The sequence below is a fragment of the Macrosteles quadrilineatus genome, unplaced genomic scaffold (genome assembly GCF_028750875.1).
Source record: "Macrosteles quadrilineatus isolate MER2022 unplaced genomic scaffold, UCM_ALF_1.0 Scaffold_1__1_contigs__length_201487025, whole genome shotgun sequence".
Lineage (NCBI taxonomy): Eukaryota > Metazoa > Arthropoda > Insecta > Hemiptera > Cicadellidae > Macrosteles > Macrosteles quadrilineatus.
In genome coordinates, this window is record NW_026542594.1 from 38,268,378 (window position 1) to 38,291,816 (window position 23,439).

Consider the following 23,439-nt stretch of genomic DNA (forward strand, 5'->3'; position numbering starts at 1 on the left):
ATCCTTTGCTGTGTATGGCATAGGTTGTATCGCAACCTGTGAATGTGTGTATCAGTAGGTAAACTGCTTCCCCTCGGCTATTTCTTACATTTGATTTACATTCACTAAACAATTGAATTACAGACTAGTTAGAGTTCAATTGTGTAATATAATGGAAGTCATAATTTGAGGTAAAAAATAAATTACAGCTACCCATTCTAGTTTCCAAACACTATGCCACAATGATTGTCGTTATAAAGTAACTAGCTGTGTGCCCGTTCTACGTACGGGAATCTTGTTGCAAGTTGAAACCTTCTTATTTTCAGAACAGGAGTTGGTTTGCATAATTAGTGTGCATTTTTCCAGATATGCTGGCAAAACTATTACTGTATAGGAATACATATTAACCTTCGCAAATACAATATCTGACAGGTTCAAGCGAAAACGAATGCTTCGCAATTCAATGCCACCCGATCCTGTTAGTCCATATTTTATATGTAATGATAAAAGTAATTGCTTTTTATTTTTCTATGAGGCATAGTCCTGAGGTAGGCATGTAATTGAAAGTTACTGTTCACACTGTTTAAAAGTAGTTCAAATACTACCTCAACCTCACTACTGCACACTTTACACGGGTTGAAATTTTCATTAACAAAGGTGATCTTGTCTTTTCCAATAATCACTGAGAAATAAGGACATTATTGCGTTACCAACAGACATACACACACAAATACAGAATTGAATTAGGAGATCTGTAAAATTGGTGTAAATCCGTTGGCAATACTGTAAATAAATACACAGTCCACAAAACACGTAAAGCTTTAAAAATTCATAACGGTTTGCTAAAAACCCTTTCGCCAATGTTTTATTATTTTCATAGCTAAACTAATATTTTGGGATCCAGATAGAAAACGCAAAAAATATACAGTAAGACATCAATTAAACTTAATAAGCAATAAGGTGCAGCACTAACGATAACTAAGTTGTAAATAGTGATGTGTTTTACGTAAAAATGATTCTTACTACTACCACCGGTTCTAATGAAAAGTCCCAGTACCAAAAACCAACGTTTCGTTTACGTTTACAGTTAAGAAAAGAACTATATAACTTACGACCAATTCAAACTGTCCGTGTAATCAAACTGTATTATTGGTGTTAATCCGTTGGCAAATATATAAATAAACAAATACACAGGCCACAAAACATTGATACGTTAACAACGTAAAGCTTTAAAAATTCAAGATGGTTTGCTCAAAAAATCTTTCGTTTTATGTGGTATCAGTACTGAAATTATTAATCTCCCTTGGTTTTGGATTTTTTTTTAAGTTTTTGAAAACCAAAGTTATTTCCCATTAATAGCATTATTTGTAAGCAAATTTTTATGTTAACATATTAACATATTAATGACAGTTTGAAGAAACCACCTTTATCCAAACAAAGATTTCTTATTTAAAAGATTACGTAATCTCTAAACGATGATCGGTATATCTAGCAAACATTTGGAGGAAATGTGACAAAAAACGCCCAAATCTGGGGTTTTGGACTTTTTAGTTTTACTTCCTATGTAGGAAGGCTATGTATTCTAGGGAAAAGTACCGATATCGTTATCGAAATGTGGTTGTGAATAATTCGGCCTGCGTATGGTATTTGCGGTATGGTCCAGCGATTGCAGCACAAAGAGGTAAGTAGAAACCAAAAGTGACACATTGGAAAAGCGAGTTAAGCTACCTATATCTGTGAGTTAAAACTCTGTTCGATCCGATCACAGCGAAATCAGAAATATCTTCCAAGATCGCAGCAACATACACGATCACCCACTGCATTTCTTACTTTGCACTTTATACAACTGTCCTTGAAGCACCGTCAATGAGTGGAAACCTTTTTTGTAAGCTATTAGTGACGATTATTTAAAAAATGTAAGTTTCCCAGCACTATAAAACACTGATTCACGGTCTTTTCCCCGGTTGTCAAAGCTCAAGAACAATCGTTGCACTTGCGATTAATTAAACCGGTTAAGTAAGCCACAACGTTTATTTCACCACAATCTGATGTTTTTGGCTGTATCACATACGTTAATTGGTGGCTGAAAGTTACGTTTTGCTGGCCATGCCAGCTGTCATCGTAATTTGGGGACCGAGCAGGTTTTTACATCCTGGGGCCGCAAAATCAGCTGTCCGCTTACTTTCTTAATAGTATATTTCGTACCTAGGGCCGAAAATGAGGTTTTGCCGGCTCGAGATAGTTTTTAAGTTCGAGACGAAGTCGTTTTTACCTACGCTGTCGAGGAAAAAAGTTTAGACACTCGAGTTTGGAGCTCTACAGAAAAGTAACCAACTAACTTAGAAAAACACGTAGTACATATAAATTTTCGTTGTTTTATTCTACGTATTCCTGTGAAAACCAAAATTTTTTAGCTCGTTTAAGAAACTTTTTATGACAGTCGGAAGGTAAAAACTGCCTGTTTTTAGAGTACCAAAAACCATCTTATGACTTTGAAAATTCGCAGTAAGCATGTTCCTTGGGGAATTCCTCTTTCTTTTGACAGGGGAGATGATACTTTACCGATGATTTTTGTTACCTGAGTTCTGTTTTTGAGGTAAGATTCGACCCATTTTAATGCTGTGTCATTAAATCCGAAATAGTGTAGTTTGGCTAACAACAATGTATGAGATAATGAATCAAACGCTTGAGAGTAATCCAACATGATTAAAGAGCTACATTTACTATTATCTTTTGTTTCTAAGAGATCACTAAAATGCATTCATGTTTTAAGTAAGTAAGCGGACAGCTGATTTTGCGGCCCCGGGCTTTAAAAACCTGCTCGGTCCCCAAATTATGATGACAGCTGGCATGGCCAGCAAAACGTAACTTTCAGCCACCAATTAAAACACGTTCGCTGCTGACCGCTAGATGCCGGGACGGCGCCAGGAGCTGAACTATACGCTTGTTGCTGCATAAACATTGCTGCCGACACACTGAATTACAGTAAAAACAACAGTAGTTATACTGGATGGCAATGTTCTGCAATAAAACTGGCTTTGGGCATAGTACCAAGCGATTCTGATAGATAGTAGCATTACCCAGGTTGCAGTCGGTAAAGTAGTGTCGCTATCTAGCAGAAAAGAAGTGGGGACAAAGCCCTGTTTTAAACGACCCTGGTGGGGATTTTGGGAAACTATATTTTTTATTGTCAGAAAAGTACGTCCCCACGAGCTGCAAAGAAATATGGGAAACGGACAGAGGAGCGCAAGTCGTAAAACTGTCAACCCCTTGGCCGAAGAATTCGCCGGGGGTAGGACCAAGGAGCGCAGAGGTGCTTGCGCTCCTCGGTCCGACCCGGGCAAGAAACTAATCCCCTACTTACGAGGGTTGAACAAGACAATGCTTGGGTCAACCCTGCGATTAAATCCCATTAGTCGCGCCTCACTGACTACACCATTGATTCAGGCATATATTTCTTGATTCGCGGACCGAGGAGCGCACAATGCCTGCTCTAATGGGTGGTCATAAATAAAATTCGTAGGGGTAGGACCGAGGAGCGCAGAGGAACCATGCGCTCCTAGGTCCTACCCTTGCAAGGAACTAATCCCCTGCTTATACGGGTTAAAAGAGACAATGGCTGGGAGTAAATCCCATTAGTCACGCCTCACTGAATACACCACTTAAAAATGAAAATGTAAGGAGTAATTTTGAAACTATAAATATTTTTAACAGAGACAATGGAAGATACTGTATTATGTATTCCAAGTAGTTAAAACAATGTGTTTTTGTCCTACGTTTATCAGCCCATTTTCAATGCAGACAAACTGCATATTTTTCTAAGTGCAGTTTAATACAAATTAACTATTTATCACTAAATAGTACGGAACTAAATTTGAATTATTTTATTATGATTAAAATCATATTAGATTAAGTGAGACAGTTAAACTTTTTCCCTGCGTTTCAGAATTATCACATGCTGTACGTATTTTGTTTTGAAGGTATAGTTTGCAAATTTTAAAATAGCCTTTATGGTATGACGACTATTGCTTATAGCATGCATGATTCTACGTGATGTGTTTTGATCATCGACCCGTGATTCACCCTTCGTCTCCGTCCTGTGGAAACACCTGACATTTTCTCTCGTGGTTGAGTTAGGATATTGAATGACTCAATACTACCGGACGTTCGTACTATTTAGAAGCAACGCATACCATTCTTGAAACTAATTCTTAAGAACAACATATTATGTTGTGCATTTCCGGCTTAGGTGGGTGAGCCTATTTCTGAAAGTGATATTTGCCAAATGACAATGTGCCTGGACTAAATTTACTTTAAAAGGTAGTGTTGTTTACATAGGCTTTGTTTAAATTTTAAAATACTTTTTGTATAAGAATTACTTAGGGTTTTCTGAAAGTATATGGTTGTCGTAGTACATTGTTAGAAATATCTGAAAGTAAAAGTAAATCGATTGTTTTGTTTCGATTACTTTTTTTAACTGTTGTACTGCCGACAAAAAAGTGTATATAATGAAAACCTTTACTACTCAAGATCCTATAATTAATTATTCCTAACTGATTAGACAAGCACAAATTTGTTTAGACAGAATATACTTGGCTATTTCCAAAGTAATGGTTTAAGTATCGTTTAATTAGATTTATAGCCTCCGGATTACCAATAAATATAAACATAAATACTATATTTTAATGATAAATTAAAATAACAATAACCGACACATGCTCAGGACGGAGTTTTAAAACGAGAAGGCTATAATAGAAATTTAAACTGGTCTTTATTCAAGTTTTACATGGTGACAATATAAATGCCAAATATAGATGGTAATTCGAAAACTAAAAGAAAGTAATACAAATTGAGTTTAAATTAGGAAGACGATTAGAATTGCAATAACTTTAAAATAATATGGAATTTGGTGTATGCTACCATATAAAGTGTTGGCTATGCAACTGTTAAAAATTGTTCCTTTGTAAAATTTTGTTTTTGTGATATTATTTTATCATTGTTGGCATAAAAAAGTAAAGCTTACCTCATAAGAAATGTGAAATGAATTGAGTATGGCCCGTATTGTGTGTTTGTAAATAAAATATATGGGATTCAAAATTGTACAAAATTGTCCACATAAAAAACACCATTATGACACAAATACAATAAACATACTTACTTACTTGATACTTGTCTTCTTTATCTTTGACCGTGGTTACGGATTGATAGCGTCAAATTTTTAATACTATATAATAAAATATAATAGTCAAATTCTGACTCCGATCCTTGCTGTCGAATCTGAGAAACTACAAAGTATATCAACTTAATACTGTATTGATACGTATAATTTTGATTACTTTTCTATTGATACGCTTCGGCCAGTAAATTATTGCTCGCGCGCTGAGTATGTATGTATAAAAATGTGACGCGCACGGCACACTATTTATTAATAAATGAAAAAATAAAATACTTTCAATGGATAGGCGCGTTCTATATATCATAAATAAGAGTCTGTTGAATTAACCTGTGAAACTAAGATGTAAAATTCAGGTTTGTTTTTATCAATGGTGGATACAAGCTGAAAGCAATTGATTGTATTCGTGGATTTATATTAACTAAGGATTTTACAAACCATTCCTGCATAAAAAAATAGTATATTTCATAGCGAGGGGGCCCATTGCAAATTTGCACATTTTGATAGGGTTCAACACATTTTCGAAGGTAAAACTAACGGTGCAACACCCCTTTCTTTTCAAAGATTATTTTTGTTTAAAGCAGTTGTTAAAAGTGAATAAACTTATTAGTTATTATTCACTTTTAATAAACGTACATTTCCATTAATTGATTTTAGATACACACCATGAATAAAAAAGTCACATACCTTATCCAAGTCGTAATTATCAAAAAGTAGCCTATAACATACATTTTTATTAACTGTTTTATAAATCTAATCTAAATGTGGTTCAACATTCAACTGAAGGATCAGCTTTTCTATTGCAATTTAAATTCGAAAGTGAAAGTGTACGGCTTGGTAGTTTGTTGATACAACATTAGTTTGGTATTAAGTTGCACTAGAAAAATATGCCTGAATCAATGGTGTAGTCAGTGAGGCGCGACTAATGGGATTTAATCGCAGGGTTGACCCAAGCATTGTCTTGTTCAACCCTCGTAAGTAGGGGATTAGTTTCTTGCCCGGGTCGGACCGAGGAGCGCAAGCACCTCTGCGCTCCTTGGTCCTACCCCCGGCGAATTCTTCGGCCAAGGGGTTGACAGTTTTACGACTTGCGCTCCTCTGTCCGTTTCCCGAAAAACAGACCATGCTGAACGTCCATGACGTCACACTAGTCGATAGATTCACTGCAATATCCCGTATGTTTTAGGTAATAAAGCTGGCTGTTTTAAGATTTTACGGTTACATTTTCGTACAACTATCCACCACTGTGACGTAGTGTTACGCATTGTCGGTATTTTTGCATACATAAAAGTAAATAAATATTTTCTATTCCCTACGGACGGAAAACTATCACTTGCTCGGAAAACAACGCATGCGTGTAGTATAAGTCTACTTTTTAATAGGTGAATTAGCAAGACAACTAAATCGCCGATCGTTAACATTTTGTGCTTGGCGACTGGCGCATGTCTGGAACCAGGATAAAGAAAATGCATCCCTCCAGGCTGTGTTTTGCCTTGTCCATGTCCGTCGTGGGGATAGGGGGTAGCCGGGTAGCTGATTTCAACCCCCGGATATTTACCCCCATGAAAAAACGCCTACGTCATTTTGATGTCACGAGGGGCGGGGCTTATACATGTTCGAGAAACTGCCCGCGACTGGAAATCTACTCCCAGACATCTACCCCCAGACATCTACCCCCGGAAATCTACCCCCCGTGGTCAGCTCTGCCGCGTATCGGCCAATATTCATTGTTGTAATTGATTTTATAAATTGCTTTACCTTCTTATACCTTATACCCAGTAGTAAACATGCGATATGTCGATGTCTGCTATAACATTATCCATATTTATAATTCAATAAGTTGTAACAGTCCTTTTCAACCCGACCTACTTCACTGATTGATTGAGGTGTCATTTAAAAGCTTAAGATCTAGCGCAGCACAAAATGGTACGGTAATTAAAAGGATATTTCGATTAGGGCTTCAAGAGGTTGACCCCTAAGCCTTTGATTTATTCATAGAAGGTGCTTCCAATGGTTGACCAACTTTTACACTATACAATAACAGTTTAAAAGTGAAATGTGAGTAGTACTCATCGGATCAATTTTTAAGTCAGGTTGTGAAAACATGAGTAGATCGTCTGCAACTGTAAACAGGAGATGAAAAAGTTATGAAAATAATATAATATTGCGCACTTTTCACATGGTCAAGTGTTACATTGTACTGAACCATCGTTTTTACACACATTTCTTAAAGGATAAAGTGAATAAACTGTGGTGAGCTTCCGGTTTATTCAATGTAGGCCTAGTAGTGATAATTGTTTAGTAAACCAAAAATCAGTTGTAAACTGTTAAATTGAGAAAGAGGATCAATAAAAGTCAGGTGTATAATGGTAAATTTTTCATATCACCTAGTAGTAAAAAAAAAAAAATAGTTTCTAAGGCTTTAGATGCGTACTAAGAAAGGATTTTAAAGTATTTTCTTTTAAAGACCTAAAATAAGACAATTTTATTAAAATTCAAATTATGGCCACATTCAATTTTTTTAGCATAGCCTAATATCTTTTAATATATATCAACGGTACACATAAATACCCTCATTGCACCACATTCGCATATTCAGAGAATGTATAAAGTCTTATTGGAAAATCCTGCCTTAAAACAAAACTTGTCAACTTATGTCCATAAATAAGTGTTCAAAAGATCCATTCATTAGAATAACATATAGGAAGTGAATAAGCAGGTTTCCTGTCAGTAAAATGTTAAATAAAATAAGGCATTTTAAGGTAGTATACAAAACAGAATTAGGTGAAACCCGTCGACATTGACGGTTACTTTCAAGGCTTATGCTAATTCATATAACTGCGATAGATAGATTGAAGTAATAAAAACTGTGAGCATTTAGCTCTTTAGCTTTTTTGATGAGTAATAAGTGTAAAAGCAAAGATTTCATAATGCTGCGTAATCTTTGGTAAAAGCAATAATGACTATAGCGTTAGTTACAAAATATGGTTGATCATTCAATGAATAAAATATTTTCCATAACGTACGTCATAAGAGTTATTATTACAATGTTATCTGGTTTCTCTTCTTTTGGAAGAACCTTTAAATAGTATTAAAATCGTATTGGTCCATCTTTTGTGATAAACACTTCCGATCCGCGCTCGTGCATGCGCCGTTAGCTGTTACTGTATGTGAAAGTTGGTCAACAATTTAAATCACTGTCTGGAAACAAATAAAATGCTCAAGAGTCACACGTTTGAAGCCCTTTATCAACATATAGTTTTAAATACCATTTTTCGTTGCGCTGGATCTTAAATTTAAAATTACACCTCAATCATAAATATCAGTGAAGTAGTTCGGATGAAAAATGGCTGTTACAGCTTATTTTATTAGGGAGATAGAAAATGTTAAACAAGGCAATGACATATCACATGCTTAATGCTAGATATTAGAGGGTAATGATTAACCGAAGAGCCGTTGATTTACCTAAAGCAATTAATAAAATCAATTACAACAATGAATATTGGCCGATACGTGGCAGACAGATTTTACTGGCAGGAAACCTGCTTATTCACTTCCTATATGTTATTCTTATGAATGAATCTTTTGAACACTTATTTATGGACATAAGTTGACAAGTTTTGTTTTAAGGTAGGATTTTCCAATAAGACTTTATACATTCTCTGAATATGTGAATGTGCTGCAATGAGGGTATTTAGGCGTACCGTTGATATATATTAAAAGATATTAGGCTAATTTTTACCCCATAAAACCCCTTTCCTGTGGTCCGATCATGCTGGTTCGCCAACTCGTTCAAATAAAGAAAGTTTACACGTTTGTACCAAATTTCATCGAAATCGGATCATGTTTGCTCAAGCTATCGTGCTAACCAACGATATATGAATTTGAATGGGTGGTGTTTTTGCCTTCTAGGGACATCAAAATGAAAAAGTAAATCGGTTCCGGGTCCAAAGCTTACCATGAGACCTACGGTAATAGCTTATTATGATTATATATGAGAAATTCGCTGAAATGTAAATGTGTTTGACAAAGGTAAAGTATTGTAAATTCTCCGCATAAAGAGAGCCACCTTTGAAAGGGTTATCCATTTGAGTTCTGGTAACAAAAAGTAAGACCTATGAAGTAATAGAGAATCCTACACAAACTGATGCTATATAGCAAATTCTGCCTCCCGTCGTGAGAAAATATACAATAATTGAATTGTTTTACTATTTAAGGATTTAAAAGCAATAAACTGTTCTGGGATTTTCTTTATGTAAGTATAAACATTTTTACTTTGAGGAGGCACCAGTGCTACAAACAAACTTGGTAAATGCATGTTATTGTCCAACATCAGCGTGCACCATGTAATCTGTATAGCATATTTAAATGTATTTGTTTGTTCAAACTGAGCTGGTTTTAATGCAAGTAACGCTTGTATAAATAATAGTAAATAGTGTACAACTAAACAGCTTTTTCAATTTCCATTCACTATACATTATGTAACTTACTAAATAATAGTGCCTATATTTCAATCATTATTTAATGGATCCAACAACTGTAAGGGTGATATTATTTTGACCAATTAAACATTTTAGTCTTGATCTGGAAAAAATATGCCGCACAGTCAAGTTCTTTAAAAACCACTTCGCAGCAATTAGGTGAACGATTCCATGAGGTGATTAGTTCTCTTGCCTGTGTCTGTGAGGGTAGGAAGAAGGGAGCTGGCCGCGGGAGAACGGGAAGAAACCGAAGCGGCGAGGGAGATCTGCGCCTGCGGACCCAGAACGGACCAGGTCAAATTCAGTCCTGTTGTCACACCACCACGTTGAGGATGTGAGCTGTGTTCAAGTTTTTTACCACAGAGTAGTATGTTTAATCTATGGTTTTGGTGAAGTAGGTGAATTGAAGGCAATTCAGGTATTAATTAAATAAAACAGTGCCATCACATCTCATCTCTTTTGCATAATTTGTTGCCAACAAAGCCGGACTAGGTTATGGATGTGGTTTCGCAAATGTTCAAAATTTGTGTCCAAATTCACTACAATTATGGTCAATTCCATCCACATAATACATGCACAACTTTATGTGATCCATATGGCCAAGGCAATTGACCCTCGCATATCAATAAAGTTCAAGTTTGACAGCAACTTCATGGCTTACTAGCGTACCGGTTGCTCGAATTCGAGCAATTGCTAAGTAGGCCTATTAGAGGCGTTTTTTTTTAAAACGAATAACAGTCATAATTGCTGATGACTAAGATTCGACTCAAAGATTATGGAAATACTCAAGATGTACATAACAGATCGATATTGGCCTAATCAACATTTTTTGTAAATATCTTATTATTTTTCAAAATCTGATCTTGTTTTTTAGTGTTTTCTACAAATAGCCTTACTCATAGCCGCATTAGGTTGTCCATAATAACGATTATAATTTCAAAAAAAAATCATGATTTCTATTTCTTCTCCTTGGTGGAAATATTTTATTTTATTTAGGTTATACTTTCCTATGTTTTCATAGTTTGCAAATCGGCTCTTTCAATGATTACTAAGAAATGCAGCACAGTGTTAATTCAGTTTTCTTTTTAGTATATAAAATTATCCAGGCTCTCTCGCTTTTTTCCATTGTAATATTTACGCCAACCCAAATTCAAAGGGTAAATATTTCATTTCAACAGAGTCAGTAAATGTTTGTAGCATCTATACAGACTGTCCCAAAAGTCCCGGACCGGTTTAATATTTTCTAAACGACAACAGATAAATCAAAAAGATTTTGCACATCAACACCACACTTAAAAATCTACTTTTTAAAGGAACTAGAAATTTTCTGTCATATCATGGGGACGTCCCACAAGGAGTCGGAAGGAAATCTTAAATAGGAGCATAGGTTAATATGCACATCAGTTTAAAGGGCTTAGCTAGCAGAGTTCAATGCCGGAAACAGCGCCTCAAAAGGATCACCCGTTACAAAATGGCGACCGTTCAAAGGTTTCTTGAACCTGCCATTTTTAATCTTTGAACGACTGCCATTTTTTACTCAGGCGTTCTTTTGAGCTTGAATTTACGGCATTGTAATCTACTAGTGAAGACCTTTAATTTGATGTGCATATCGACCTATGCTTACGTTAACAATTTGTTCCCGATTCCTAGGGCTGTGCCCCCAAATGCAAATTAAACGAATCTTTGAACCACTGTAATTCTTGACTTGGTTGTCCGTTTGAGTTCAAATTTGCAGCGTTATATTCAGCTAGTAAAGACCTTTAATTTGATGTACATGTCAACCTATGCTTCTATTTAAGATTTCCTTCTGACTCCTTGCGGGACGTCCCCATGATGCGACAGAAAATTGATATTTCCTTAAAAAAGTAGATTTTTAGGTGTGGTGTTGATGTACCAAATCTTATTGATTTATCTGTTGTCGTTTAGAAAATATTAAACCGGTCCGGGACTTTTGGGACAGTCTGTATATTAATACGCAAGCAGTTTTCTTTTCACAGTCATAACTCAATAACGGCTTAATGGATTTTTAAGTTTGAGGTGTCAAATTAAATGTATTTTCATGTAGATGTGCACGTCTCAGAATATTTAGTAAGGGCACCACTTAAGTACACTTAAGGGCTAAAGTTTGGAAGGTGGCGCTATCTGTTGACATTTGATCAAACTCATTTCCCTTTGTTTACAAATAATAACATATGGACGTAGTTTGAAATACCGTACTGTAGTTTTTAAGGTTAACACTATTTGTGCTGTCGACATGTTTGAACATAAAAGTTGCATTTATTTCAATGTTAAGCAATTGCGGGAATTCCCGTCATCAGCACCCAACGTGTTAACCACAGACTGCAGGACTTAAAACTTCCAGAGCAAAGCTGGAATTTATATTTTGTTTCAATCTGTTAACTAAGTCTGGTTCATAATGGAGCGTTTCCTATCAATACTAGACAACAAAGTGTTTAAGAATAAATATTTAATTCTTTTTGTCTATGGTTAAATTGATTTACCTTACATCGTATTTTACTGATTATCACGTGGATTATCATGTAGTAACAGTTCGATGTGATGAAGTGAATGTTTAAAAGTGATTATTCACAGGGCAGTTATTCGTTACATTACCATATTATCATGTAATTTACAATGTGTATCAAAATTCCAATTCCTTTATAGTGTTTTCTGTTGTTTGGTTAAATTTCTTATTTCATTTCAATTTAAAATCAAATGCCGCCAGTACGACGAAGAACTGTGAGTGGCTGGAGGGAACGCGAACATGACCGCTTGCATCAACATTTGAACATTTGATGGGTACATACATAGTGGTAGTACCACCGTTGTGATAGTTCAATATTGGACAAATGAACGTTAAATGTTTGCATTGTAGTGGCTTACATAATTTTAAGCAAGAAAAGACTGGCCGAGACGGTTAAGTTTGTACTCTTTGTTGCCATAAATTAAAGGTTCGTTCACCTCATTTGTGCAAATCAACACAATAAACTTCGGGTTCTTATTGGAAACTCCCAATATGAAAATAGGACTGTAAGACTTATATCCAGAAATTATTTGGATAAAGTTCGTCAATTCAGTTCTGCCTTTACCATGGTCAGCTCCAAAGCTCATTAAGATGAGAAAGTTCCACAGGGGATCTACAATTTTAAGATCCGTGACCCGTTTTACCACCGAGTGGGTCCTCTAATTCCTCAAGAAGGTGATGATCCTGAATACGCACAGATATATAAGTAAGTACGACAATGTCACTAGAACCCAAAGGAGAACCAAGCACAATTAAAAAAATAATTAATCAAAAAATATGCGGAAAATAGGGTCACGATGCCAACCCATTTGCAAATCTTTGAAAACTGTGGCAGACATTATGTAGGGACGAGAGCTCCGAGGAGTCAAGTGAGATTCCTATGTACATAATAAGAGACAGAAGTGTCTTCCCTCACTACAATGGTGCTACCTGTGTAGATTTCACAGCAATTTTTAAAGCTGAAAACAAAGCACCACCTGGCCAAATTTAAATATTGTAGATTGCTTTTATATTTTTTTACATCATAATATTTTTATATTTTTATAATCAGTCATATAAATTATTTTAGAGTGACTCTTTGATTAAGGTCTTGCTGTTTATGTTTTTTTGTTTATGTTAAATGTTTGTGAGTAATTTTTAGCAACCGAAGGACCATTTAAAAATACCTGTACAATTATATTGTGAGTAGAGAGTTCCATGCTGAGACGTTGCTGCGAAGTGAGGGCCCTCAATCAGTCTGGTAGTCTTCATGGTGTGGCGGACGAGGTGTTGAGATGATCACAATAATTACACTGAATTTAGAGGAATAAACTATACAAGGGTAAAAGAGTAAAAAGAGAATATTAGAGCGTTGAGAGAAAGACGTGGTCACTACCATGTCCAAGGCACATCTAATCCGACGCTGCTCACTGTCTAGCCGGTCGGGGGAGGGGAACATCCCGATCAAAGTTCAATTCTACAGGTGAGCGTATTGAAAATGAAAACTCAAAGGATTGGATTGCTTACAATAAAATAAAATCTTGACCTCGATTCTAATAACTCTAGTAAAAACTAAAAAATCTATAATTTGTTTGGTTACAGAAATGTAAAATAAAATACCCTGCAATGTGCAAATAAAAATAAAAACCTTTTAAACTTTACATATTGTAGTTAAATATCCAACATACCCCCACCCGTGAACCACAATGGGGTTCACAAAAGAACAAAAAACTTAACATTTTACAAGAGGTGGAGGATGATGAAGACTTGAAACTACTCTTCAATTGGGAAGGGAGACACCTTAGTGACAGCCCTTGTTAGAGGTCCTTTGTTGGTATGAAGATGTACAACCCGAACGAGTCCGTCAGGTCCAGGGGAAGTTGTGGTGACACGGCCTGTCCTCCAGGAGAGGGGAGGAGAAATTTCTTCGTGGATTAATACAAGATCACCTTCCTTTATATTTACTTGGGGAAGTGTCCATTTTCCTCTTCTCTGCAGGGTATGGAGATAGTCTTTCTGCCACCTCTTCCAGAAATTCTGAGACATAGCTTGGACAAGCTGCCATCTTGAGAGTCTATTGCTTCGAACTTCTTCCCATGTGGGCTCAGGAAGTGCAAGTAGAGGGCTTCCAATGAGGAAGTGTCCTGGTGTGAGGTAATCAACTTCAGCAGGGTCTGAGGAGAGGGCAGTGATGGGCCTAGAGTTGAGTATTGCTTCTATCTTTGTAGATAAGGTGAGAAATTCTTCAAAGTTGAGGAGTTGTTCTCCAATAACACGTCGTAAGTGGTATTTGACGCTTTGTACTGTTCTCTCCCATATTCCTCCCTGGTGAGGTGCTGCTGGAGGTATAAAGTTAAACTTTATATGATTTTCATTTCATTTTACGAAAAATGGCTCCTCCAACAGATATTTTAGGAGTTCAAAGGTTACTTGGTATGGTGAACTTCATTGGCAAATACATACCTAACAAAAGCCGGTTACTAAAACTAAAACCCATTACCGACCTACTAGGTAGAAAAAACGAATGGTGTTGGGGTTGTGAACAACAAAAAGCATTCGATGAATTGAAAGAATTATTGGCTTCTCCACCTCAACTTGCATTCTATGATAAAAATAAACCGACTATGATTTCTGCTGACTCTTCTACACAAAGCCTGGGTGGAGTACTTTTACAACAACAATCAGATGGGAATTGGAAGCCTATTTCTTATATTTTCACGCACTCTGAGTGAAACCGAACGAAACTACTCTAACATTGAACGAGAAGCTCTATCATTAACATGGAGCTGTGACAAGTTTAAAGACTACATTGTGGGCAAGCACATCACGCTAGAAACAGATCACAAACCTTTGGTAAGTATTTTTTTGACTACTAAAGAGATCAATGATATGACTCCCCGTCTTCAAAGACTAAGACTTCGTCTGATGAGATATTCCTACAATGTGACATACACTCCTGGCAAACATTTAGCCACTGCTGATTGTCTCTCAAGAAGTCCTGTAGCAGCTAATGAGAGTTATGATTTAGATGAGGAAGTTGAACTGGCCATCCACACAGTAACAAGAAACATTGCCTATGTAACTGACATGGTTCTTGATAGAATTGCATCGGCACAGCGGGCTAGCTCAGAACTCAGGGTAATTAAATCTTACTGCTCAACTGAATGGCCTGATAAAACTAAGATTCCCGATAATCTTAAGCCATACTTCACAGTTCGGGATGAAATCTCTTTTTGTGACGGACTATTGCTTAGAGAAGAACGTCTCATAATCCCGACAACTCTTAGACAAGAAATGTTAACAAGAACACATACAGGCCATCTAGGCGTAACGAAATGTCGACTTAGAGCCAACAATAGTATGTGGTGGCCAGGAATGTCACTTGACATTGAGAAATTTGTTAATGATTGTCCCAAATGTACTGAACATAGAACACAACATCATGAAGCCCTTTTGCCCAGTGAGCTTCCATCTCGTCCTTGGGAAAAGGCAGCGATTGATCTCTTTAAACTTGAAGGAACATGGTTCGTAGTAATCACTGACTGTTTTTCACGTTATTTTGAAATAGCTACATTAAAGAACCTGTCAACTGCTGAAATAATCGAAAAATGCAAATCTGTATTGTGCCGTCACGGTATACCAATTGAGCTACGATCTGATTGTGATACACAGTTTGCTACCAGATACACTGGTCTTGAAAACTCTGAATTCAAAAAGTTTGCTCAAAGCTATAACTTTAAACTTGTGACGAGCAGTCCAAGCTACCACCAAGGTAACGGTGCAGCTGAAGCTGCAGTCAAAATAGCGAAGAGTGTACTAAAGAAAAACAAAGACGACCCATATTTAGCCCTCCTAACCTACCGCAATACACCTCTATCCACAAGTGGATACAGTCCTGCTCAGCTAATATACAACAGATCACTGCGAGATAACTTGCCTGTTTTACCTAAAAAACTTGAAATCAAACCCGATCTCTCTCAACTAAAGGAAAAAGAAGATACTTACAGAGCATCTTACAAGAGAAACTACGATAGGCGCTACGCTACAAAAGAACTTCCATCGCTGCCTGTAGGTAAAAAAGTATGGATCCAAGACCTAAAAAGAGAGGGTATTATTATCAGCTTAGGACAAGAGCCAAGGTCATACTGGGTTAAGACAGGAAACACTACGTTGAGAAGGAATCGACACCACCTTTTGCCTTACAAAGGTAATACAACCAAACCGAACAATCCTATTCCTTTATCCATCAAAGATACAACGTCAGATCCTCTACCATTTACTACTGTTACTCAAAACAACTCTTCCCTATCAAATACTGCTGAAAGAACAACTACTACACCATCTAGAATAACTCAAGATAAAAGTAAACCTTTTTCACGATCAACTACTCCCAATCAAGAAGCTGCAATAAAACAATCATCAAGAGGCAGAATTATAAGACCTACGAAACGTTTTCCTGACTAAACTCTGAAAAGAAACTCAAAGGGAAAGATGTTTAACCTCTATGGTTATAATATTTAACCATATGATTTTATTTACTTTCTTTAATAATATTGTCTTGTATTAGTTTCTTGATTAAAACAGTTTAGTTTCTTTTGATCTTTTAATTTTTATTCAAATAAGAAATAGAACAGTATCCAAGATAATACAACCGTTGAGTCTGTCCAAGCGAAAATTGAGTTGATTTCACATCTTTGAGAGATTAGGTTGGACGAGTAGTTCAACAATTCCTCCAGCAGATGTGCTCCACAAAGCTCCAGGCGAGGAATGGATATCCTTTTGAGAGGAGTTACACGTGATTTGGCGATAAGCAAGGACACTCTGATATCATTATCTGCTGAGACAGTTCGGATGTAGACAACTGGTATAACCTGCTTCGGAACCGTCTGAGAAACCGTGTAACTGTACATCTACGGCATCATTCAGGTGTACATATCGAGGCATGAAAATATTTCTCAGTTGAGGGAGTTGGTCATAAAACTTGTTCCATTTTTCTGCAACATCAGTAGGAATGGGTTCATCCCATTTCAGTCCTAGAGTCCAAAGAAGTTGTAAGAGGGCTTTGGTCCAGAAGATGGTAGGAGCAAGATATCCACAAGGGTCAAAAATTTGAGCAACGGCTGAGAGGATGTTTCGCTTGGTAAGGGGCTTCTCCGGGATATCAAGCCTGTAAGAAAAGTGATCATTCTCTGACTCCCATTTTATGCCTAGGATACTGCATAAAGGATTGTCTGGACCTTGGAAATACATATAGGCTTTTCCTTGTAAGATTCAGGTATGTCGCTTATTAGTTTGGATCGGTTACAAACCCACTTTCTCAAATCAAAACCACCTTTTGACAGAAGATCAATAATTTCTTTCTGCGTAGTTCGAGCTTCATCTGGTGAGTCGACTCCAAATATTAAATCATCAACGTAAACCTGTTTTTCCATCACTTTGGATGCCAATGGATAGTTTTGACCTTCATCTAGGACAAGTTGTTTCAATGTTCGTATTGCCAAAAATGGGGAACTCACAAAGCCGAAAACAACAGTTGTTAATCGATAGATACTCAGGGGGAGCGATGAATCCTTCCTCCAGTAGAGAAGCTGAAAGTTTTGATCTTCAGGGTGCATTTTAATCTGTCTAAACATTTGCTTGATGTCACAGGACATTACAATAGGATGTAGTCTGAAATTAATAAGAATGTCACAAATTTTATTTTGCAGCTTTGGCCCAGATAAAAACGTCTGGTTGAGAGAAATCCCTGTAGAGGAGGGGGCGCTAGCATTGAAGACAACTCTGAGCTTTGTAGACGATGATTCATTTTTAACTACAGCATGATGGGGCAAGAAAAAATGTTGAGATTCATCAAGTCTGTCCTGGGTCACTATCTCCATGTGACCAGATTCCATATAATCATTCATACATTTCACATAATCTGTTTTTAGTTCAGGATTTGCGTTCAAGCGTTTTTCCAGTGAAAGAAATCTACGTTTTGCATTTTCTGAGCAGTTGCCTAGGGGAGCGGGTGCCTCCCTGAAGGGTAGTCGGATCGTGTAGCGACCTTTAGAGTCTCTGGAATGGTGAGCTAAAAACAACTGTTCACATAGATCATCTTCAGGAGAGGGTTTTATTTTTAGCGGAGGTTCTTCTAACAGCCAAAATCGTTGTAGGGAACGATGCAGATCAACTTCATGAGTTGTGAGTAAAGATAAAGTCCCCTCCTTACATGGGGTTCTTTCTAGGGGAGTGGGTCCTACAATTAGATAACCAAACACAGAGTTCATTGCCATAGGCATGTTGTCTCCAAATGTCACGTGATCCTCCGTTACAATCCTACAAAACAAGTCAGCTCCTAACAACATATCCACAGAGCTTGGTAGGTCAAAAGTAGGGTCTGCTAGAACTAGGTGCTTCAACTTATTCTTGAACGCTGCTGATATTCGAGCTTGAGGAAGATCCGAAGTTATCCTATCCAATATAACCACAGGATGGTTCTTCACAATGTCTGTACCATTGAGAGAAGAGATATTTACCTTTGAAGCACCTTTGGTACTGATGTGAGAGGAAGAGAGGCCATCTACATAACTATGTCCATTATGCCATCTATTTAAGGACAAGAGATTAGCTGCATTTTCAGTCAAACATGAAATCATAGAGCCAGAGTCTAGTACAGCTCTTAAAACCAGAGAATGGCCATCTTTGTTACTAACATACACAAGGGTAGTGCCTAATAGTACTGTTGAAGACTTGACAACATTACTTTGAGAAAACACAACCACTGGATGTTTTTCCTTATCTGAGGCTGACACTGAGAGATTTGTGTCAACTACATTCCTTTTCACTTGCTGAGAGGGAAGGGGGGTTAGCGTACTGGTTGGTGTGGAGCGATTTGATAAATGCAGCCATGAGTGGTGTTTCTTACCGCAATGAAAGCATGAACGTTTTGATTTACAATCATTTGAGCTGTGAGCTGTGCCAAGACAATTGAAACAGAAGTGTTTCTTTTTTATGAACTCAAATTTAGAGGAGGGAGTCATAGCTTGAAAGTCAGTACACCTATAGATCACATGACCACTTTTGTTACAAAAAGCACACCTGGGATTCTGAGGTAACCCGGGGGCAGATAGCAGAACTGTACGAGGCTTATTAGTTACCTTAGAATAATCAGAGTTTGATTTGACGTTAGAGTGGGGGGCAGAGGATATCCTTAGACTAGAAAGATTAGCAGCTTCCATATGAGTACGTTCATCTTCTAAAAATGACATGATTTCTTCTACTGAGGGGATTTTCTGACTGTCTTCTCTACCATCCTCAAATTTTTTGCGTAGCTCTCCATCTAGCTTACGCAACAACATAGTAGACAAGATTATATCGTTTTTTCTTACCTCATGTTTAAGAGCTTCCAAAGCCTGAGTGTTTTCCTGAAACTTAGATAAAAAGGTTCTAATGGCTTTACTATTACCACTAGTTATGTTAGAGAGGTCAATTAGGTTATTAACATAATGAATGATCATTCTCTTGTTATTTTGATACCTATTTTTTAGCAACTCCCAGGCGACCATGTAATTCTCTGCTGTAATTGGCAGATTTTTAATCAAATTCAATGGTTCCCCTTCAAGAGAGGTAATCAAATACTGGAACTTTTCAGTATCATTTAATTTACCATTTTTGTGAATAGAAGCTTCAAACAAACTTTGAAATAACAACCATTGGTCGGGTAACCCACTAAACGCTTTTAAAGTGAGTGGAGGTAACTTTAGAGTCTTAGAAGGCGAAGTATTTGCATGAGCAGGAGTAGAAGTGGACTCCTTCTGATATGGTTTCTGTTGTATTAAGTCTGTTCTTTTTATCATATGATTTATTTGTGTTTAAATATGTTTTGTTGTCAGATGATCTTTGTAAACATGTTTTTGTAAACATTGGTTGAGTTTGGAAATAGAGTTTGTTGAAGCAAGATGTGTGAATAATATTCTTGTATAAGAAATAGAACATGGTGGCAGCTTAGTGGATTTTTTATCGAACAAAGTTTAAAACCACGCATAATGTCAATTAAGGGCAGAAAAAAACGAAATACTCGTAGGCAAAGGTATGAGGACATTGAGGAGAACGATGCCCAAAGTGAATTCAACTACATGTCAGAAAGGGATTCTAGAAAGACTGAAGGTGAGTCACTAGGTTTTGCATTGGGACAGACAAACCGAGAAAATAATGCAGTAATGTGTACTCCTACTCCGATGATAAATCTGACGTTACCAACTCCAGAATACCATAAGTACCAGAATAAGTACAAGATACAATTTGATAAACGACATGGAGCGAGTGGTTTGAGTGAATTAGAAGTTGGAAGCATGGTATGGATCACAGATCTACGTCGACACGGTAAGGTAGTCAGGAAATTGAACGAACCACGTTCCTACCTTGTGGAAACTGACAAGAGAACCATTCGCCAAAACAGGAAGTTCTTAGTTCCTGCACCGTACTACGGAGGAGATGGTATTCTTTCAATCTGTTCATCCATGGTCCTTAATCGTCCATGCAACTCACGTGATTGTCCAGGAGCTGGCACAGAACCCGTTACGGAAGGTCCATTAAGAAACCGAGGCGGTACTGAGGTTCATAAAGATGTGGACATCTTGAGGCGGGATGTTGTATTAAGTCTGTTCTTTTTATCATATGATTTATTTGTGTTTAAATATGTTTTGTTGTCAGATGATCTTTGCAAACATGTTTTTGTAAACATTGGTTGAGTTTGGAAATAGTTTGTTGAAGCAAGATGTGTGAATAATATTCTTGTATAAGAAATAGAACAGTTTCACAATCACTTTAATCTGAATAAATAAGTCACTGATATCATCCTAAACTTTCTCAACTGCCTCAGCATCAAAGTCAGGTATAGAATCAGTAGAAGTCAAGCGAGTAATATATTTATCAAACTCTGAGTACCTAATGCTTGCTTCTTCAGCATATTGCTCCAATTCCTCAAGAGCATCACTCCCTATATCATCAGATACCAAAGTGGAGACACGATCCTTAATTTTCTTAAGGCGATTCAGAATTAATTTGCTCTGTCGTTCAAAGGTAGTGAACTTCATCTTGAAGGTTACCCTGAATCTTAATTAAGAGATAAAATCCAATTACAAACCAGTAAATAATTCAAATATTTCTTAATAAGGAAATAAATATCAAAACAAATACTTTGTAAGCAGAAGAGGAAAAAAGTACAATATAAATAACTAGTGATGGGCGGATCCAAGAAAATGTCGGTACCGGATCCGGATCCGGATCTTGAAAAATTCGGATCCGGATCCAGATACACACTGTCATAAGGGCAGGTAAAAAAAACGTAATTAACAGAATGTCAATTTAAATCATACTGTTTCAAATTCAATTGAGAAATGGCTTTGCCATATAAGTTATTTAGATCAAGAGACAAACACTGAGTCATGGCCTTGCCATATAAGTTATTTGCATCAAAAGACAAACACTGAGTCATGGCCTTGCCATATAAGTTGTTTGCATCAAAAGACAAACACTGAGTCATGGCCTTGCCATATAAGTTATTTGCATCAAGAGACAAACACTGAGTCATGGCCTTGCCATATAAGTTATTTGCATCTAGAGACAAACATCAAGCCATATAAGTTATTTGCATCTCGAGACAAACATCGAGACATGGCCTAGCCATATAAGTTATTTGCATCTAGAGACAAACATCGAGACATGGCCTAGCCATATAAGTTATTTGCATCTAGAGACAAACATCGAGACATGGCCTTGCCATACAAGTTATTTGCATCTAGAGACAAACATCGAGACATGGCCTAGCCATATAAGTTATTTGCATCAAGAGACAAACACTGAGACATGGCCTTGCCATATAAGTTATTTGCATCAAGAGACAAACACTGAGTCATGGCCTTGCCATATGAGTTATTTGCATCTAGAGACAAACATCGAGCCATATAAGTTATTTGCATCTAGAGACAAACATCGAGACATGGCCTAGCCATATAAGTTATTTGCATCTAGAGACAAACATCGAGACATGGCCTTGCCATACAAGTTATTTGCATCTAGAGACAAACATCGAGACATGGCCTTGCCATACAAGCTATTTGCATCTAGAGACAAACATCGAGACATGGCCTAGCCATATAAGTTATTTGCATCTAGAGACAAACATCGAGGAATGGCCTAGCCATATAAGTTATTTGCATCTAGAGACAATCATCGAGACATGGAATAGCCATATAAGTTATTTGCATCTAGAGACAAACATCGAGACATGGTCTAGCCATATAAGTTATTTGCATCTAGAGACACACATCGAGACATGGAATAGCCATATAAGTTATTTGCATCTAGAGACAAACATCGAGACATGGCCTAGCCATATAAGTTATTTGCATCTAGAGACAAACATCGAGACATGGCCTTGCCATACAAGTTATTTGCATCTAGAGACAAACATCGAGACATGGCCTTGCCATACAAGTTATTTGCATCTAGAGACAAACATCGAGACATGGCCTTGCCATACAAATTATTTGCATCTAGAGACAAACATCGAGACATGGCCTAGCCATATAAGTTATTTGCGTCTAGAGACAAACATTGAGGAATGGCCTACCCATATAAGTTATTTGCATCTAGAGACAATCATCGAGACATGGAATAGCCATATAAGTTATTTGCATCTAGAGACAAACATCGAGACATGGTCTAGCCATATAAGTTATTTGCATCTAGAGACAAACATCGAGGAATGGCCTAGCCATATAAGTTATTTGCATCTAGAGACAAACATCGAGACATGGCCTTGCCATACAAGTTATTTGCATCTAGAGACAAACATCGAGCCATATAAGTTATTTGCATCTAGAGACAAACATCGAGACATGGCCTAGCCATAAAAGTTATTTGCATCTAGAGACAAACATCGAGACATGGCCTTGCCATACAAGTTATTTGCATCTAGAGACAAACATCGAGACATGGCCTTGCCATACAAGCTATTTGCATCTAGAGACAAACATCGAGACATGGCCTAGCCATATAAGTTATTTGCATCTAGAGACAAACATCGAGGAATGGCCTAGCCATATAAGTTATTTGCATCTAGAGACAATCATCGAGACATGGAATAGCCATATAAGTTATTTGCATCTAGAGACAAACATCGAGACATGGTCTAGCCATATAAGTTATTTGCATCTAGAGACACACATCGAGACATGGAATAGCCATATAAGTTATTTACATCTAGAGACAAACATCGAGACATGGCCTAGCCATATAAGTTATTTGCATCTAGAGAC

At 37.0% G+C, this 23,439-nt stretch overlaps 3 protein-coding genes across 3 annotated transcripts; 1 reads left to right on the plus strand and 2 right to left on the minus strand.

Annotated features, from left to right (window-relative positions):
* Window positions 1-9,813: 9,813 nt before the first annotated feature.
* On the minus strand, window positions 9,814-14,912 carry LOC128996192 (uncharacterized). The gene is made up of 3 exons (XM_054421333.1): window positions 14,891-14,912; window positions 13,914-14,475; window positions 9,814-9,940 (listed from the first exon to the last, which is right to left on the minus strand). Exons 1-3 carry the CDS (start codon window positions 14,910-14,912, stop codon window positions 9,814-9,816), a joined length of 711 nt encoding a protein of 236 aa, XP_054277308.1.
* A 113-nt stretch (window positions 14,913-15,025) lies between these two features.
* On the plus strand, window positions 15,026-16,600 carry LOC128996200 (uncharacterized protein K02A2.6-like). The gene has a single exon (XM_054421345.1). The coding sequence runs from the start codon at window positions 15,026-15,028 to the stop codon at window positions 16,598-16,600; it is 1,575 nt and encodes a 524-aa protein (XP_054277320.1).
* A 366-nt stretch (window positions 16,601-16,966) lies between these two features.
* LOC128996208 (uncharacterized) lies at window positions 16,967-19,476 on the minus strand. Its single transcript, XM_054421357.1, has 2 exons — window positions 17,450-19,476; window positions 16,967-17,303 (listed from the first exon to the last, which is right to left on the minus strand). The coding sequence occupies exons 1-2, from the start codon at window positions 19,474-19,476 to the stop codon at window positions 16,967-16,969; spliced, it is 2,364 nt and encodes a 787-aa protein (XP_054277332.1).
* Window positions 19,477-23,439: the final 3,963 nt, after the last annotated feature.

What these genes read in the sequence shown, in the direction of transcription:
- LOC128996192 (XM_054421333.1), bottom strand. Translation starts at nt 14,912, where the DNA reads ATGATAGAGCTTCTCGTTCAAT. An exon ending in GATAGAGCTTCTCGTTCAAT is followed by an intron (nt 14,476 to 14,890) that starts GTTAGAGTAGTT and finishes TTATACCTCCAG; the next exon opens with CAGCACCTCACCAGGGAGGA. An exon ending in TCTCCCTTCCCAATTGAAGA is followed by an intron (nt 9,941 to 13,913) that starts GTAGTTTCAAGT and finishes GTGTGACAACAG; the next exon opens with GACTGAATTTGACCTGGTCC.
- LOC128996200 (XM_054421345.1), top strand. Translation starts at nt 15,026, where the DNA reads ATGACTCCCCGTCTTCAAAGACTAAGACTTCGTCTGATGAGATATTCC.
- LOC128996208 (XM_054421357.1), bottom strand. Translation starts at nt 19,476, where the DNA reads ATGTTGTTGCGTAAGCTAGATGGAGAGCTACGCAAAAAATTTGAGGAT. An exon ending in GGTGGTTTTGATTTGAGAAA is followed by an intron (nt 17,304 to 17,449) that starts GTGGGTTTGTAA and finishes CTTTTCTTACAG; the next exon opens with GCTTGATATCCCGGAGAAGC.